At 44.6% G+C, this 18,613-nt stretch overlaps 2 protein-coding genes across 2 annotated transcripts; one reads left to right on the forward strand and one right to left on the reverse strand.

The window, feature by feature from the left end:
• The first annotated feature begins 614 nt into the window (after window positions 1–614).
• LOC119029710 (zinc finger protein 37A-like) lies at window positions 615–12,571 on the forward strand. The gene is made up of 2 exons (XM_037116775.1): window positions 615–926; window positions 11,498–12,571. The coding sequence occupies exons 1-2, from the start codon at window positions 755–757 to the stop codon at window positions 12,259–12,261; spliced, it is 936 nt and encodes a 311-aa protein (XP_036972670.1). The 5' UTR covers window positions 615–754; the 3' UTR covers window positions 12,262–12,571.
• Window positions 12,572–12,730: 159 nt separating this feature from the next.
• LOC119030265 lies at window positions 12,731–17,724 on the reverse strand. The gene is made up of 4 exons (XM_037117698.1): window positions 17,676–17,724; window positions 17,288–17,375; window positions 15,152–16,628; window positions 12,731–12,736 (listed from the first exon to the last, which is right to left on the reverse strand). Exons 1-4 carry the CDS (start codon window positions 17,722–17,724, stop codon window positions 12,731–12,733), a joined length of 1,620 nt encoding a protein of 539 aa, XP_036973593.1.
• Window positions 17,725–18,613: the final 889 nt, after the last annotated feature.

Raw genomic sequence — 18,613 nt, forward strand, 5'->3', positions numbered from 1 at the left:
CCTGACAAAGCTCCTTCTACAAAGTGCTATAAGTTAATACCAACCTGCTCAGTGAGGGGTCTGTGAATATATGTCTACGTGTGTTGGTCTATATGTGTATGTAAAAAGTGACCGTTTCCTCTGTGTGTTCACCTCTTTACTGTTACTGAAGCCACATCAGCCTCCAGCCTCACGTCTGTCTGAGAGACATCTTTATCAAACTCGCACCACTGTACGAAAACTTCATTGGTCCGTGTATGATCTGATCATTCAATTATTTCCATTCAATCTGGCAAACGAAAAACAAAAAAACGAGTCAATATTTCGCTTTTCTGTTTTTTTGTATGCACCAAACATTGAAGATGTTTTTCCTATTTTCAGCCTAAAACGGAAAACCGAAACGAAATAATGAATCGCATTTACATTTTCCGTTATTGTTTCCTATGGTACATTTCTGCTGTGTGGCCACGCTTTGTGCATTCTCAATGTATAGTGTGGTACCTCTGGTCGCTAATGTTTTCAATAAAACATTGGTGGGAAAAAGAAAAAAAAACCTCCGTAAGATATGTTTTAAACAAGTGCTGAATTAAATGTCTTCAGTCTGAAGCGGAACTAAAAAAGCCTCAGCAGTTCCGCTGTCGGAGCTTTAGAGCGTGACACCCAGCGGAAGTAAACAGTAGCAGCTAGCAGCATTAGCTGGCTGTGTGTAATGAATGAAGTGAAGACGGTACTGAGTCACAGCGCAGCTCATTATTGAACGAGTAATTAAAGAAGAATGAGTTCAGTTGAGAGTTTGAGAGAGTTTGTCAACGAGCGACTAACTGCTGCTGCTGAAGAAATATTCAGAGTTTTTAAAACAACTATCGTCCAGTACGAGGAAGAGATCGATCGGCAGCGCGTCATGCTGGATATCTGCTGGAAACGCCAAGAAAAGTTACACAGGATAGGTGAGTAAAAGTTTCTTATTTTAATAACACTAATATTCACTAATATGCACTGGTTTGGAGTCAGGGGGTCACATGACCTGGAAGCTATTGAAACTTTCTTAGTATTTCTACTTGTTGTTATTCGGCCTTTGATTTGATTTGACATTTAATCATTCAATTATTCCATTTAATCTGGCAAATGACAAACGAAAAAACGAGTCAATTTTTCGTTTTCCTGTTTTTCTGTACGCACCAACACTAGTGTTTATTTTCCTATTTTCAACCCAAAACAAAAGATATCATAAACAAGGAAACCAAAACGAAATAATGAATCTAATTTACATTTTCCGTTATTGTTTCCGGCGGTACATTTCTGCTGTGTGGCTTTGCGCATGCTCATTGTATAGTCTGGTGCCTCCATCCATCCATCCATTGTCAACTGCTTATCCAAAATCGGGTCGCAGGGGCAGCAGCTTCAGTAGCGAGCCCCAGACTTCCCCCTGCCTGGCCACATCGGCTAACTGACTGGGGAATCCCCAGGCACTCCCAGGCCAGAGAAGGGCCTATCTCTAAAGGAGACCCCAGCCACCTTGCAGAGAAAACCCATTTTGGCTGCTTGTACCCGCCATCTCATTCTTTTGGTCATGACCCACCCACAAAGACTGACTGGTAGGTCGAGAGCTTTGCCTTCTAGCGCGGCTCCCTTTTCATCACAACCTTGCGGTGAAGCACATGCAACACCGCACCCACTTCTCTGACTCTCCAGTCAATCTCACGCCCCATCATCCCCTCACTCATGAACAAAACCCTGAGGTACTTGAACTCCTTCACCTGGGGCAAGGACTCATTCCCCACACAGAGTAGGCAATCCACCAGTTTCCTACTGAGAACCATGCCCTCGGATTTAGAGGTGCTGATCCTCATCCCTGCCACTTCACACTCAGCTGCAAACTGATCCAGTGAGAATTGTAGATCTCCAGCAGATCATGCCATCAAGACCATATCATTTGCAAAAAGCAGTGATGCAATCTTCAGGTCATCGACCTGTAACTCCTCCACACCACGACTGCGCCTGGAAATCCTGTCCATGTATATCACAAACAGGATTGGGGAAAAGGTACATTCAAGAGCTCTCGACTCGACTCGACCTCGAAACTAACTCAATAGATGAATGGACGGAGCCTCGCACGGAGCCTCGCACCTTCGATGACAGACACAGTGCTACATTGCTCTATGAGCTATCGCCAGCAGAGCCTGACTGCCCTCATCCACGGACCAATATCAAATCAAGGTAGAGGCGCTGGTGATTACCAAGGCACTTTCTATCTCTTTTAAAATCTCACTGGTGTCACAAAGCATTTGAAATTCACATTTCACTTCTTTCCATCGTGGGTCTTTTTTAAAAAGCACAAAAGGTAAAACACACCCCAAAAAAAACAAAACAAAAAAAAAAAACCTCAAACAAACACACACACACACACACACACACACACACACACACACACACACACGCTCACACACACACACACACACACACACAGAACAATGGCCAGTTCCAAACCCCTAACCACACTGGAGAGGAAAGGAATATGGACTTCAGCTTTTGGAGCACATGACAACACACGAAGGAAATCTGACCCCAATTTGAAGACCAGGAAGAACCCAGAAGATGCAACACTGCGCAACTTCATCTCACACACCCTCCAAGAAATTCACACTATGGATCCCATCACCCCAGACTCTACCCCAGCTATCAGCAAATCATCTAGACCCACTGCAACAGCCTGCCCTGATCCCCCCACCCCTACCGAGCCACCAATCCCCCCCACCACAGAGAATATAGACCATCTCATCATCAAAAACATTTTTGCCCAAATCAACCATCTATATTCCGAACTTGGCAAATACACTCAGTCCACCTCCCTCAGCAGCACCATCACGCAGATGAAATCTACTTTAACAACCATGGAGCAGATCCTACTGGAAGGACAGGACCCACATACCCCCCTCCCACAGTTTTCTGCTACCTACTCTGACATCGTCAGCACAAACAGGCATAAGTACTCAACGATTAATGTCCTCTCAAGAAAAAGAGCAAGAAGGGAATCAACAGAAAATCAACATGTCACACCAGTGGTCATGGAAAATTACAGAACCCCAGATAGTTCCTTCACAACCAATCAATCCATTGTCCAAGAAATTCAAAAACACAAACCACAAATCCAACTCCATAAATTGGTTCATATGAGAAATGGTAACCTCCTCATCTTCCCTAAGGACATCCCCTCCCTGAACAACCTTCTCACGCCATGGCCGGAGGGTGCATTCAACGGTGCACACTTCACTTGTAGACTGGCACGAAAACAAGGTTCCACACTTCCATCTGACTCCTCTGTGAAACTCCTGGTCATTAAAGGCATCGACATCAACATCAGTGAAACACGAGTCAAAGAACAACTGGAACACCAAGGCATCCTCATCAACCGAATACACAGAATCATCAGCAGAACCACCCAGCAACCAACCACATTTCTCAAAATTCACCTGACAAACCCTGATCAAGCGGCCAGCCTCCTCCATGAGGGCTTCTACATGGATCTGTTCCAGTACAGAGTGGAGAAGGCCCGGCCTCCACCTACCATCCGCCAGTGCTACAAATGCCAACAGTTTAATCACATATCCACAAATTGCAAAAACCCTGTTGTATGCCTGAGATGCGGCGAAAACCACCACCACAAAACCTGCAGTAAAGACAAACGTGAAGCCAAGTGCGTCAACTGTGCTGGTGAACACTCTGCTGCCTCCAAGAATTGCCCCGTCTACCTGTCATACACGACTCCATCCTCCCGAAAGCCACCACCCCCTGAAAAACCCCCAACCACCAACCCCACCAGCTTGCCACCCAATAAAAAAAACCCAACTTACCCACCTCCGCGACGACCTTAGGAAGCTGGCCATGGATGACACCAGAATCGAAGAAGTCATCGAAAGCATCAGAAAACACACAAACTACATCTCATGAAAATCCTCACCCAAACCATACATAACACACCTGCCGTCCCGTCCTCTGTTACATTCTTCTTTTTCTTTTCATAATGACCGTCAGTACCTTTCTTCATATAAATATCAGAGGGATAAGAGGTAATAAAGAGGAATTAATCCAACTGCTAAATGAAAAGAACATCTCTGTAGCATCAATAAATGAAACATTCCTAACAAAAATATCACGCATCAACATCCCTGGGTATAATATCATTAGGAAAGAAAGACAGTTTAGACGAGGAGGAGGAGTAGCAATTTTAATCAAGAAAAACATCGAATACAGTGAAATGGATTACGGTCTCTCATCACAACAACTCAATGGAAATGAATATGTCGCAATAAAAATAAAAAATCATCTGCACCATTTTATGACAATCATCAGCATCTACTGTCCCCCTGGAATAAGACCTTCAGCAGAACTGTTTCAAGCCATCAATACCTCTGACCACACCCTCATCATGGGAGACTTCAATGCAAAACACACCGACTTCCACTGCAATATAACAAACACAAATGGAACTACACTCAAACAGATTTTAAACAACACCAACTTATTAGTAATCAACACCAATGAACCCACCTACATCTCACCAGCAACAGGCAACTCGGACATCCTGGACCTGATTCTTTGCACACCCGACCTGGCCTCAAAACTTCTCCAGTTCTCCACCACAAACCATCTCAGGAGTGACCACCTACCTGTCCTCACCACTTTTTCCTTCCACCTACAAGCCACCCCAAACAATAAATACAACTACAGAAAAGCAGACTGGGAAATTTACAGAACGCACATCGAAGAAAATCTAAAACAAACACCCATCATCTCCAACACCACCCCCGACGATCTGGACCACCAAGCAGTCCTGTTAAGTCAAATACTCACCCAAGCCAGAGAGGAAACAATACCCAAAAACACCAACAAAATCCCAACACAGTCATTACCCCACCATATCCTCCAACTCATCAAACAGAAGAGAAAACTACGAAGAAATTACATCCGGTCCCGATCACCTCAAACCAAAAGAGAAATAAACAGACTCCAAACCACTATCAAACTACAACTCAGCCTCCACAAACAAAACACCTGGAAAACTTTTTACAAGAAACTGGACCATGACACAAACCCCCAAACCTTCTGGCAGAAAATCAAGAGCATAAATGGAGATCCACAAACCAGCACCACCCCCTCACTTAAATCCTTTGGCACAATCATCACAGACAATAAAGAAAAGGCCACACTCTTCCGTAACCACCTTGAAAATATCCACTCATGCCCCAACGACACTCACTTTGACAACACATGGAAAGACCTGGTGGACAAGGAAATCACAAAACACAAATCATCACAGACAAATAGAATCAACCCCCCCACAGAGCACCACCTCCTCACAAAGCCTGTCACCACCGAAGAAATACAACTCCACTTAAAAAAGTTGAAAAATAAAGCACCAGGAGAAGACACCATTCACACCATACTGATCAAACAAGCACCAGTCACCTATCTCCAGCACCTTGGACAGCTCTACACCACTTGCCTCACCACCGGCCACTTCCCTTCACTTTGGAAGACTGCACTAGTCATCATGATCCACAAACCTGGAAAAGACCCCCACGATGTCACCAGCTATCGCCCTATTAGCCTCCTCAGCCACATTGGAAAACTCTTGGAAAGAATCATCACCTCCCGCCTCAGCAATCACATCGAATCAATAGGTCTCATCGGTATCCATCAAGCAGGTTTTAGAAAAGGTAGAGCAACAACAGACAACATTCTCCGTTTATCTGAAGACATCTACAGAAACTTCAATAAAAAACAAATTACCCTAGCAATATTCTTTGACATCGAAAAAGCGTTCGACAAAGTATGGCATAATGGTCTCATGTACAGATTAATGGACACCAACCTCAAACTACCCAAAGCCACCCAATCCATCATCTCCAGCTTCCTCAACAACCGCCACATCAAGGTCAAAGTCAACTCAGCCATCTCAACATCATTCACCCCCCAAGCAGGAGTACCACAAGGCGCAGTTCTCAGTCCACTTCTATTTCTCATCTACACCTCAGACATCTACTACCCGCCAGCCACCATAGCCAAAGTTTCTCAGTTTGCCGATGATCTCTGCTACTGGTCCAGCTCAAAATCTCCACAACTAGCAGCCAATAAACTTCAGCATTGCATAACAGAAATAGAAACCTGGTCAAGCATGTGGCGCATCAAACTTAACCCCGTCAAAACCCAATGTGTCATCTTCACCAAGAATCAACACCTACAGCTCAACAACACCAACCTCTCATTATTCAACCAACAAATCAGCATCAGCAATGAAGCAACTTTCCTCGGAGTCATCTTTCAAAGCAACATGACCTGGACCAAATTCATCACAAAACTGGAACAAAAAGGAAACATCAGATTGAACCATCTCAAAGCCCTCTGCGGAAAGCATGGTGCATCACCCTCAACAATAATCAAAGTTTATCTAGCCTACATCCGCCCCCTGTTTGAATACTCCGTTCCCGCCTGGATCACCCTCACTGACAACCAGATACAACGCCTCCAAGTCATACAAAACAAAGCACTAAAACTGGCTCACCGTCTCCCAAATTATATCAGCAACCACTACATCCACAGAATAACCGGCATCCAGACCATCAGACAGAGACACCAAGCATTAGCCCTAAGATACCTAAGCACAGCAATAACCAACCCTGCCCTTCAGAAAACCATCCAAGAAGCCAAACAAACTGTCAACACCCCCCTGTCATTTATCCTCCAGCTGAAGCCCCCCTCCCCATCCCCTGATCCCCTGATCCCCTGATCCCCTGATCCCCCTCTTCCATGGCCAAGTAACTTAACACAAAACATACAACACAAACCATCTAATACACACACATGAATATATGAATATGAATGATCACTTATGAAACACAACACACACACACAAAACACATAAACACGAGTCTGCACTAAGTACACATGAGCACTTTTTTTTTTTTTTTTTTTTTTTTTCTGTTTCTCTCTCTCTCTCTCTCTCTCTCTCTCTCTCTCTCTCTCTCTCTCTCTCTCTCTCTCTCTCTCTCTCTCTCTCTCTCTCTCTCTCTCTCTCTCTCTCTTTCTGTCTCTCTTTCTCCTGCCTTGGTTCACTTACGTCCTCCTTCCTCCAGAGTCCAGCCCCTCCCACCTCTTGCCGCTCACCAAGCTCCACCCACAACAATGGGTAGAAAAGGGCAGACGCCCTGAGCTACCCCACCAGGCTCAAGAGCTCTCGACTCGACTCGGGAAAAGGCACAGCCCTGGCGGAGGCCAACACCCACTTGGAACAAGTCCGACTTACTTCCGAGTATACGCACGCAGCTCTCGCTTTGAGAATATAGGGATTGGATGGTCCTGAGAAGGGACCCCCTCACCCCATACTCCCGCAGCTCCTCCCACAGAACATCCCGGGGGACCACAGTGTGACAGAATCCACATTGTTCCTCTTCAATCTCTGGTTCAACAATCGGCCGGACCCTCCTTTCCAGCACCTTGGAGTAGACTTTCCCAGGCAGGCTGAGTAGTGAGATACCTTTTTAATTGGCACACACCCTTTGTTCCCCCACCACACCTGTTTGAAACTCCTTTGGCACCGACCCCAACCGCCACTATGGAGTTGTTTGACTACCACAGTGACTTCACCCAGGGAAATCGGTGAAGATACCTCATCATCCTCCAGCTCTGTCTCCATTTCAGTGGGTTGCTGAGTGGGATTCAGAAGGTGACCAAAGTACTCCTTCCACCGCCCTATGACCAACTCACTTGAAGTCAACAAGGTCCCATCCTTGCTGTAAACAGCTTGGATGGTTCCCCGTTTCCCCCTCCTGAGGTTGCGGACAGTCTTCCAGAAGCGCTTTGGTGCCGCCCAAAAGTCTTTCTCCATGGCCTTGCCGACCTCCTCCCACACCCGCTGCTTTGCCTCTGCCACAGCTGCGCCTGCTGCCCTTCAGGCCCGTCGGTACCCCAAGAATGCCTCAGGAGTCCCCCTGGGACAACATGTCCCTAAAGGACCCCTTCTTCAGTCGGACGGCTTCCCTGACCATCAGTGTACATCACGGTTTCCAAGGGTTGCCGCCCCTTGAGGCACCTAAGATCCTATGGCCACAGGACACAGCTGCAGCTTCAACAACGGAAGCTTTGAACATTGTCCATTCAGGTTTGACATCCCCAGCCTCCACAGGGATGCTAGACAAGCTCCTTCGGAGGTGGGAGTTGAAGGATTCTTGGACAGGGGCCTCCCTCAGACGTTTCCAGCTTACCCACACTACTCATTTGGACTTACCAGGTCTGTCCAGGGATTTCCCCTGCCACCGAACCCAGCTCACCACCAGGTGGTGATCAGTTGACAGCTCAGCCCCTCTCTTCACCTGAGTATCCAAAACACACGGCCGGAGATCAGATGATACAGTCACAAAATTGATCATTGACCTTCAACCTGGGGTGCTCTGGTACCACGTACACTTATGAGCATCCTTGTGTTTGAACATGGTGTTCATTATAAACAGACCGTTACTAGCACAGAAGTCTAATAATAGAAAACCACTCAGGTTCAGATCGGGGAGGCCATTCTTCCCAATCACATCCCTCCGGGTATCTCCGTCATTGCTGACGTGCACGTTGAAGTCTCCCAGCGTGTTGAAGTCTCCCACTGGAGCCCCTTGCAGGGCCCAAGCCAGGACCTCCAAGAAGGCCGCATACTCTGAACTGCTGTTCGGTGCATATGCACAGACAACAGTCAGAGTTTTCCCCCCAGCCCTTAGGAGTAGGGAGGCGACCCTCTCGTCCACCGGGGTAAACTCCAACACGGCGGCACTCAGCCTGGGACTTGTGAGTATCCTGACACCCGCCTGGCTTCTCACACCTTTGGCAACTCTGGAGAAGAATAGTGTCCAGCCCCTATCTAGGAGCTTGGATCCAGAGCCAATGCTGCGCATGGAGGCAAGCCCCACCAGTTCCAACCAGTAATGCTCAACCTCCCGCACCAGCTCCGGCTTCGTCCCCTCAAGAGAGGTGACATTCCACGTTCCCAGAGTCAGCCTCTGCCGCCCAGGTCTGGGTCGCCAAGGCCTGTTACCACCACGGACACCCATGTGGCAGCGCACCCGACCCCAGCGGTTTCTCCTGCGGATGGTTGGTCCACAGGATGGGTGAGGGAGAAGTGCCACATTGCTCTTTCAGGCTGTGCCCAGCCGGGCACCGTGGCAGACCCGGCCACCAGGTGCTCACTCTCGGGCCCTCTGTCCAGGCGTGGCTCCGGACGTGGGCCCCGGGCTTCCTCCGGGCAGGGTCTCTCACCTAACACCTCTATTTTTCATGGGGTATTTTGAACCATACTGAGACCAATTTGCCTAGGGAGACCCTACCGGGAGCACATGGCTCCTGACAACCTAGCCCCCAGGTTCATTGGGACATGCAAACCTCTCCACTGCGATAAGGTGATGGTTCCCGGAGAGGTAGTCTGGTACCTCTGATCGCTAATTATGTTTTCAATAAAGCATTCGGGGGGAAAAAAATCTCTGTTCGCTCAGTATACTGCAGTCAAGCCAGCCATGGTTCACGTTTGCTTGGTCCAATCAGCCGCACCTTTTTTTTTCAGTGTGCGAATCTATTAATATTTATGGTAATCATATTGAAACTGCTCTTACTGGGTCAGACTGCAGTCTCACAATCAGAACCATGAAACAGACAAGATTTCTACAGTCATTATTCCCGGTAATAAACTGAAGGTATCACATAGGTATCTTTCCAGATTTCAAAGTAAAGGACAACGTGAGAAAAAAAAACATTGTTTCCATAAGTAGCCCAAGATTCATATACTGCTGAACTTAGTACTTCCTAGACTACTTGCATGAACAATATGAAGTATACTTTTACTGTGTACTTTTTGAGTAATCATGTGTCAAAATCCTTAACAGAGAACAAGAATAAGTATTTTTGCCCAAATGTGATGTAGAAATGTACTTGTAACAGAGTATTATCAGGCTGTGGTTTTGCTCCCTTTTTGTAAAGTAAAAGATCGGAGTATTTCCTCCAACACTGTGCAAATCTCAAACTTTCATGAGCAAGTCATTAAAAATTTACATTGCACTTTTATCATGTTGTGAAATCATTATAAATAAAAGCTAATGATTTCAGAGTGATAGATTTACAAAATTATTTATGTTTTTATTGGTGTATTATGAATGTATGATCATTATCAAACCTCCCTCTCAGCCCCATGTGGGGGGTTGGTGTATGTCTTTTTTGGCATTTTTCTCAAGCTTTGGTCATCACCAAAGCTTGAATTCGAGGGTTCTGCACAAACACTGATGTTGCACCTGGAACCTGCTGGAGCTTCTCTCCCAGTTTGGGGGCACAGCTCCCAATGCTCCTTTCACCACTGGGACCTTTTTGGTCTTCACCTTCAACATCTGTTCCAGTTGGTCCTTCAGCTCCTGGTACTTCTCCGTCTTTTTGTGCTCCATCTTCTAGATGTTAATGTCAGCAACTGTTCCCTTCTGCTCCAAGTCAACCACAGTCAACGTCTGCTGGCTGATGGTCAGCTCACTTCTCAAGTTGTATCTATGTTCTTATATGCATTGGGTGTTATTATGACTAGAAAAAGACCTACTCATGAATCCAAGTTTCATATTTCCACAGTGTTGGAGGAAATACTCTGATCTTTTACTTAACAAAAAGGGAGCAATAGCACAGCCTGATAATACTCTGTTACAAGTACATTTCTACATCACATTTGGGCAAAAATACGTAATCTTGTCGTCTGTTAAGGATTTTGACACGATTACTTGAAAAACACACAATAAAAGTACTTCATATTGTTCATGCAAATAGCCTAGGAAGTACCAAGTTCAGCAGTATATGAATCTTGGATTCCTTATGGAAACTTTTTTTTGTTTTGTTTTGTTTTGTTTTTTCTCACGTCGTGATACCTTCAGTTTATTACAGGGAATATTGACTATAGAAGTTCTGATGTGAGACTGCAGTCTGACCCACATTCAGAGGGTTCAGTATGATTACTGTAAATGTTAATAGATTTGCACACTGGAAAAAAAAGGTGCGACTGATTTGACCAAGCAAACGTGAACCACGGCATATTGAGCGACCAGAGATTCTTTTTCCACCAATGCTTTATTGAAAATGTAATTAGCAACCAGAGATACCAGACTATACAATTAGCATGCACAAAGTGTGGCCACACAGCAGAAATGTACCGTCGGAAACAATAACGGAAAATGTAAATTAGATTCATTATTTCATTTTGGTTTCCTTGTTTATTAAATCTTTTGTTTTGGGTTGAAAATAGGAAAATAAACACCAGTGTTGGTGCATACAGAAGAACAGGAAAACAAAATATTGACTTGTTTTTTTTTTCCGTTTGCTAGATTAAATGGAATAATTGAATGATCAGATGATACAGGGACCTGAATGAGGGTTGCCTCTCAATGATCTCTGGAGGATAAATAAAGGTTGATTGGTTGATTAAATATAGTCTGTCTTTTGTTGTGTGTCCCTCCAGAGCTCCCACAGCAACATGTCTGTAAGGAGGAGGAGGTTCTGGCTGACCAGCAGCTCTGTAACCAGGAGAGGAACTCCAGTCTGGACCAAGAGGACCCAGAGCCTCCAGAGATTAAAGAGGAACAGGAGGAACTCTGCACCAGTCGGGAGGGAGAGCAGCTTGTACTGAAGGTGGAGACGGAAACCGTCATGTTGACTCCAGCTTATGAGGAAAGTGACCACAGTGAAGCAGAACCAACAAGTGACCACCAGCTCCTCTCTAACAACTCTCATGGAGCTGAGAGCCGAGACCAGAAAGGAGGAAAACATGGAGACTCGGGATCAGCTGGAGATGGAGAGCCGAAGGAAAAGAAAAGACATCACAGAAAAAATAAAAACTCTACCTCATCAGACATTCAACATAACACTCACCCAGGTGAAAAGCCTTTCAGCTGTGACACATGTGGAAAGACTTTTAAGTTTAAGTCCCAATTGAATTCACACCTAAGAATCCACACAGGTGAGAAGCCGTATTCTTGCCAAACATGTGGGAAGACTTTCACTCTAAACAGTAACTTAACAGCTCACATGAGAGTCCACACAGGTGAGAAGCTGTTTACTTGCAAAACATGTGGGAAAGCTTTCAGACATCGTAAAAACTTAACAGTTCACATGAGAACTCATACAGATGAGAGGCCGTATTCTTGCAAAACATGTGGGAAGACTTTTAAGCAAACCAGTGCCTTAACAACTCACATGAGAACTCACACAGGTGAGAAACCATAATGTTGTCTGGGGAAAGTTTGTCTGATCAGTCTGAAGAGACATTTGATGACGTACAGGAGAGTAGCCTTGTATTTGCAAAATATGTTGGAGGTGGTTCAGTTCTAGTGTTTCATGCATAGTTGCAGAACTTTAACTTTAAATGAGCTACTTGAAGAATCCTCAGAGGATCAATATACACAGGAGAAATGATGAGCTGATGCTGAATGTGAACAATTTCCCCTTGAGAAGATGTCAAAATATGTTTGTTTCTATCTTCATGCTGATTTGCCAAATTTATTAACATGATGATTAAAAAGTGGAGTTAATCGCTCTCATGTGTCCCACTTATTATCGCTCCTCCTGTCCTGCGTTTATATAAACAGTTATAAGTTAAATACTTTGTAGTTTTTACCAAAAAGTTCACTGTTAGTTCAAAGTAGCAGTTTAGAAAAGAGTCCCACATTTCTTTGTGGAAGTAAGCAGAGTAGATCTACACCTTAATACAAGGAGCACACACACATAGTGTAAACACACTGTGTGAAAATATGTTTTACACAAGTTCTGAATAAAATGTCTTTAGTTGGAAGCAGGTTTAGTTTTATTATGGTTTTTATTTTTTAATTTTGGTGAACCACTAATTACTGTGAACAGGCAGCTGACCAGGGAAAGACAGTCGGCAGGAGGGACCAGACCACACAGGTGTTTCCCACAGGGTAGCTGCCTGTGGCAGTGACATCAGCAGGTAACGTGTTCGGGTCCCGCCCACCTTGGGCTACTAAAGGTTCTTGGAAGAAAATGGCTGGAGTCAGCGAGAGGGATGGAAGACTCGTCGGCAGACAACCTGGAAACTGAAACGGAGCAGTCAGTGAGTCGGCTGATCAGCAAACCTTCAACTCCAACAAATGCAGCAGGACACAAGATCCAAACTGCTTTAATGCTTCATGCAACTTTAAAAGGGAGTTTTGGGTTAAATATGGCTCTCAATAATAATAATGATTATCAGTCATAGATAGATAAATAGATTCAAATGTCATAATTACTCCTCATGAAATGAACTTTTAGATATCAGACTGATTCATTTGTGGGATTAATTTTCCTCCTGATTAATCAGTTGATTAATCACCTAATGGAGGCGGTGCTCCTCATAATGAGGGCTTCATAATGTTTCATATATGTTGTGTGAACGTTACATTTGCTCATAAACATGAAGTTAAATCTGATCATCAATCAAAGATGAGCAGAATCAGACAGAGCTGTTTGAAATAAAACTTCATTTATTGAGTATAAATCTTCACTGTTAACACTGGAAATATAGTTTTTCATTTTCTGTCAAACTGTTTTTACATAAGATATCATCAATATTTATCATATCAGGGAAGATTTGATAAATATTGATACTGATACGTGACTGTTGTTTTTTATAGTTCAGCAATTTATTATGTTGTGTTTCTGTTTACTAACATTATTATAAAAGCATCAGAACTAATGTAATAATAATATATGATGTATTTATGACTTTCCCTCTTTGTGTGATCCACCATGTTTAAAAGGTCAAATGTTGTCATGGCAACTCCTCATGAGGTGAACCTGTGAGGTCTCTGCTGTGTTGCCAGGTTTGTGTGCTGTCAGTAAAAAGTGGACTAGTTTAGTTGAGTAGAGTCTCGTCAGTCCACACAGCAGAATCCCTTCAGTAATGCAGTGTTGGCTCCCTCTAGTGGTCACTGCAGAAAGCATCTTTAATGAAGCCTCAGTTATAACGGTGCTGTGTGAATCTGTGTCACACTCAAAGTGTTTCAGTAACAAAGACAAACACACGATTGTTGAAGAAAGTTCAGCAGAAGATTCAACAGAGTGAAAAAGCTGCTGATGATCCAGTGAAGACACTCTGAACAAACTGAGTTCATCAAGCACAGATTTTATTAATGATTCACTGAACGCTGCATCAGTCAGGACATGACTTCATGTGGAATAACACAATATATTACAATCACTAAAAATATGGATCAACATGTTTCCACGTGGACTGAGTCATCTGAGATATTCTACAAGCATGAAGACACATGAAGGAACCAGAGAACCAATCAAATCAAAGTACAGTAGATCACATGACTCAAAGTTAGATTAATGTCCAACATAGCAGAATATTTCCTGTGTACAAAGTGATTAACATGAGAAAACAACATCATGTTTGACTGCTGTATGTGTGTATTATATATGTATACGTCAGTGATGCGTTTACTGAGGCCCGTCAACATCAGAGTAACATATAATAAATCACAGCCTTATATCGACTGAATAAAACATTAGTAAATGCTTAAAAACATTAAACTGGCACACACAAAAAACAGAGAAATAAACATGTTTTCATTCAACAGGATGTGACTGAGTTCAGTTTGTGACAGGAGCAGCTGTTGTACCCAACATTAACCAGCAGGAGGCGTCTTCAGTCCAGAACTGTTCTCAGCACCAGAACATGATGACTCAGCTCACACTGCTGCTCATCTGACAGTGGAGTAACTATTGATTACTGGATCAATGTAAATGATCAAACAGGTGACAGACCACAGAGGGCGCTGTCTCCAACTACACATTAAACAAGTGATTACATGTTAATTCTCTCATGTAGTGAGTTACAGCCACGTTACAGAAACAGTCTGACAAAATATATGTGATGTTTAAACTTGTTGTCAGCAGTGTACGACTTGTTTTCTTCACCGCTTTCTGCTTACAGTCATGTTGTTACTCACTTCATCACTTTACCAACTGCGGCTGTGATTTTACCAAACCTGTATCGCAACACTGCAGCAAGTCTTCCATCTTTTTCTGCTCGTCTCTTCATCTCCTCCAGTTTCTGGATCTTCTTTGTGTCTCCTTTCTCCTCCATCTTATCAATCAGGTAGTCCAAGTGGACCAGAGTGGACAGTGAAATAACATTCAGAGCGATCTGCTCCAGATTGACAACCTGTTGGAAGGATTCATCCAACATCTGATCTTTATCTTTCTCAAGTTCTTTCATTTCCTTCTGTAGTTTTTCCAACAGGCTTGTTTTCTTGTCACACTCTGATTTCTCCTTTTCATACTTCTCTTTCACATCTTGCAGGGTCTTTTTAACTTTTCTTGTCTCGGTCACATAGATTTTCTTTTCCTTCACATGATCTGACACAGGACACTTCCCACTACATGAAGTGCAGCGGCCATCTTTAATGACCTCACAGTGTCCTGGATACCAGGCCAGTGTGCAGGGATGGTGACAGTTCTCCTCACAGACTGTACAGCAGACAGCTCCTCCATAATTAAACCCCAACGCCCACCACCTCCTCTCACTGATATCCTCTTGAACTTTGTAGACCTCATCGATTTCTAACGTGAAGTTCTCATTGTTCTTCATCTCCTCTTCATGTTTCTTCAGAGCTTCCTGGGTCTGTTGGATTTCTCTCTGTTTCAGCTCCGTCAGCTCGATCCTCTCCTGCAGGTTTTGGATGCAGGCTTTCAGTCTCATTCGTGTTTTCAACACTTCAGCAGTTTTCATCAGCTTCTGAGGGGCGTTTCCTTTAAGGAAATCAGTGAACTGACCCATTTCAACTGATGTTAAGTCCCATGAGCTTTTCAAACGGTCCTGATTTCCTTGTGTTTTCTGTTCGCTCTGGCAGTTATCAAACAGGAAGTGAACCGGCTGATTCTTTTCATCTTTGGCACATTTAATGTTTGCATCCTCGAGAGCTTTCAGAGCGTTTTCAGGTGTCAGACCACTTGAGTGTGTGATGAGGGCGACGATGTTCTGCTCCATGTTTTTTCCAAACAGAGACACCACTGAATCAAAGATGTACATCAGTCGATCATCCAGTCGATTCTCAGTTGCTTTCAGCACCAGACCCACTGCATTAATCTCATGAACTCCATCTTCTGAGCGGAACCAGTCTAATAATCTCTCACTGACTTTAGCATCATGTTCAATCCCTCTGGTATCTCCGTATCCAGGAGTGTCGATGATGGTCAGAGAGTAGGGCAGAGTTTTACCTTCAAATCCAAAGATCTGGTACACGATCACATCTGTTGTCTGACTCTTTGGTTGGTTTCTTTTCTCCTCCTCTGATTGGTTTCTTTTCTCCTTCTCCTTGACAATCTGAAACCAGACATCATCCTCCCACTCTACTCCCATGGTGTAGTTGACCAGAGTGTTGACCAGAGTAGATTTTCCTGCTCCTGTTTCTCCAACAAGTAAGATGGTTCTGTTTGTCTGGTTCAGATCTTTTTCACCAAGAGTCATTCTTCTTAGAGATCCAATCTCCTCTTTCTTTGGTCTCAGCTGGTAGACAGCAGGAGATCCTGAACGGACAGGAAGACTCTTAGAGATGATGTCCTCGTATTTCACTGAGGCGTCAGTTTTGCTGTGGGAGAAGATCACACAGACGTTAAATTTAAGGGTTAGATTTCAAACTTCCCTCCTTAAACATCTTTAGCATGTCAATGTCTGTTCATTGAAGCCACAGCAAATTAAGATTTACATTTAAATTTAGTGCATTTAGCAGACCCTTTTGTCCAAAGTGACTTACAGTAGGTAGATTTGTCACAAGAGAGAAACCATGACATTATCATCGATGGAGTCATGCCCTGTGGGGTCGAGGTGAAGTCTGATCAGATGAGTCTTGATTCTTCTGCTTAAGACAGAGAGTGACTCCGTGGTGGTCACGGAGGAAGCGGGTCACATGGAAGAATTTGGGAATTTGTGTAGATTGTAAATGAGACGTGCTGCAGCGTTCTGGATACACTGCGACGGTTTAGTCGCAGAGGCTGGGAGTCCAGCCAAGAGGGAGCCACAGTAGTCCTAATGTTGTTACGAAACTCTGATTCTGAGAGGGGATTACAACCACTCTAAAGGCAAACACACGTCGTTCAAAGAGATGTACAGAATATTAAAAAGATAAACCAAATATTTAGTTTAAAACACCAATATCTCAACTAGAATGTGCATTTCCAGACAAAAAAAAAGGACCCGGCCGGGTGCAGCACTTATGAGCGACATGAGCACGTCCTCCAGTAGGCTCACCACCTGCAGGAGGGTTCAGCAGGGGCGGGTGCGGTGTGATTTGGATGGCAGTTATGGGCCCCGATGACCCAATCCCCGGACGGTGACTCTAGCCATGGGGACATGGAATGTCACCTCACTGGGGGGGAAAAAGCCTGAGCTAGTGTGGGAGGTTGAGCGGTACCGGCTAGAGATTGTCGGGCTCTCCTCTACGCACAGTCTGGGCTCTGTGCGTGTAACCCAACTCCTTGAGAGAGGCTGGACTCTCTTCTACTCTGGAATTGCCCGTGGTGAGAGGCAGCAAGCTGGTGTGGGCTTGCTTATAGACCCCCAGGTCAGCAGCCTTCGGGTCGAGGATAGGTCTCTTACTGTTGTCTCGGCTTATGGGCTGAACATCAGTGCAGAGTACCCAGCCTTCTTTGAGTCCCTGGGAGGGGTACTGAAAAGTGCTCCGTCATTCTACTGGAGGACTTTAATGCTCACCTGAGCAGCGACAGTGTTACCTGGAGGGGTGTGACTGGGAGGAACGGCCTCCCTGATCTGAACCAGAGTGGTGTTCTGTTGCTGGACTTCCGTGCTAGTCACAGTTTGTCGATAACGAACACCACTGGTGTAGTCCAGGGTATACGCGGGTATACAGCATATACCCACTTATTTTTCAGCCAGAATTGCTTATGCCCACTTCTAAATCCCCCCTGATGTGCACGCTTAGTATCATACCGATGAACAATGAGATGATTTCATCCCCTCACTTATTCCTATGGTATTAAAAAGTTTGCCTGCCTTGGCGGTGTACCAGCGTACTGAAATGGAACGCACCTCAGTACGGTGAGTATACATGAAAACCCACTGGTCAAGTTAGATTGATTAACAGCCATCAAGCCAATCACAGCCATCTGACCAAGCCCACTAGTCTCGGGCGCCCAGGTGATGCCTCGGACAGTGAACAGAGCAGAAGCATCACTGCATGAAAAGTGGGATTTTTATCCCCATTAACGGCCAAAAATCTCCCTAATTTTCTGCAGATAATTTTCTCCTCTGTGACCACCACGGAGTCACTCTCTGTCTTAAGCAGAAGAATCAAGACTCATCTGATCAGACTTCCCCTCTACCCCACAGGGCATGACTTCATCGATGATAATGTCATGGTTTCTCTCTTGTGACAGTTTACAGCCTGTGAATGTCACGTTCGTCTGTGCCACATATAAAGGGTACGACCCTAACCCTAACCCTACTAATGGCTCCAATTAGCATATGAATAGCAGTGAAACCACATCTGGCCAGAGGAGAGTACATAAACTGGTGTTTTCCGGCAAGATGCGGGACCATGACTATGTTATGGAGGCT

This window comes from Acanthopagrus latus, chromosome 12 (assembly GCF_904848185.1).
Source record: "Acanthopagrus latus isolate v.2019 chromosome 12, fAcaLat1.1, whole genome shotgun sequence".
Taxonomy (NCBI): domain Eukaryota; kingdom Metazoa; phylum Chordata; class Actinopteri; order Spariformes; family Sparidae; genus Acanthopagrus; species Acanthopagrus latus.

Bases quoted from the DNA above. Each gene is read 5' to 3' on its own strand.
- LOC119029710 (XM_037116775.1), top strand. From the start codon at position 755: ATGAGTTCAGTTGAGAGTTTGAGAGAGTTTGTCAACGAGCGACTAACT. The intron at 927-11,497 runs GTGAGTAAAAGT...GTGTCCCTCCAG, and splicing joins AGAAAAGTTACACAGGATAG to AGCTCCCACAGCAACATGTC.
- LOC119030265 (XM_037117698.1), bottom strand. From the start codon at position 17,724: ATGACGGAGCACTTTTCAGTACCCCTCCCAGGGACTCAAAGAAGGCTG. The intron at 17,376-17,675 runs GTACTCTGCACT...CCCCATGGCTAG, and splicing joins AGGGACTCAAAGAAGGCTGG to AGTCACCGTCCGGGGATTGG. The intron at 16,629-17,287 runs GTGAGCCTACTG...CTTCTCCCACAG, and splicing joins GCTGAACCCTCCTGCAGGTG to CAAAACTGACGCCTCAGTGA.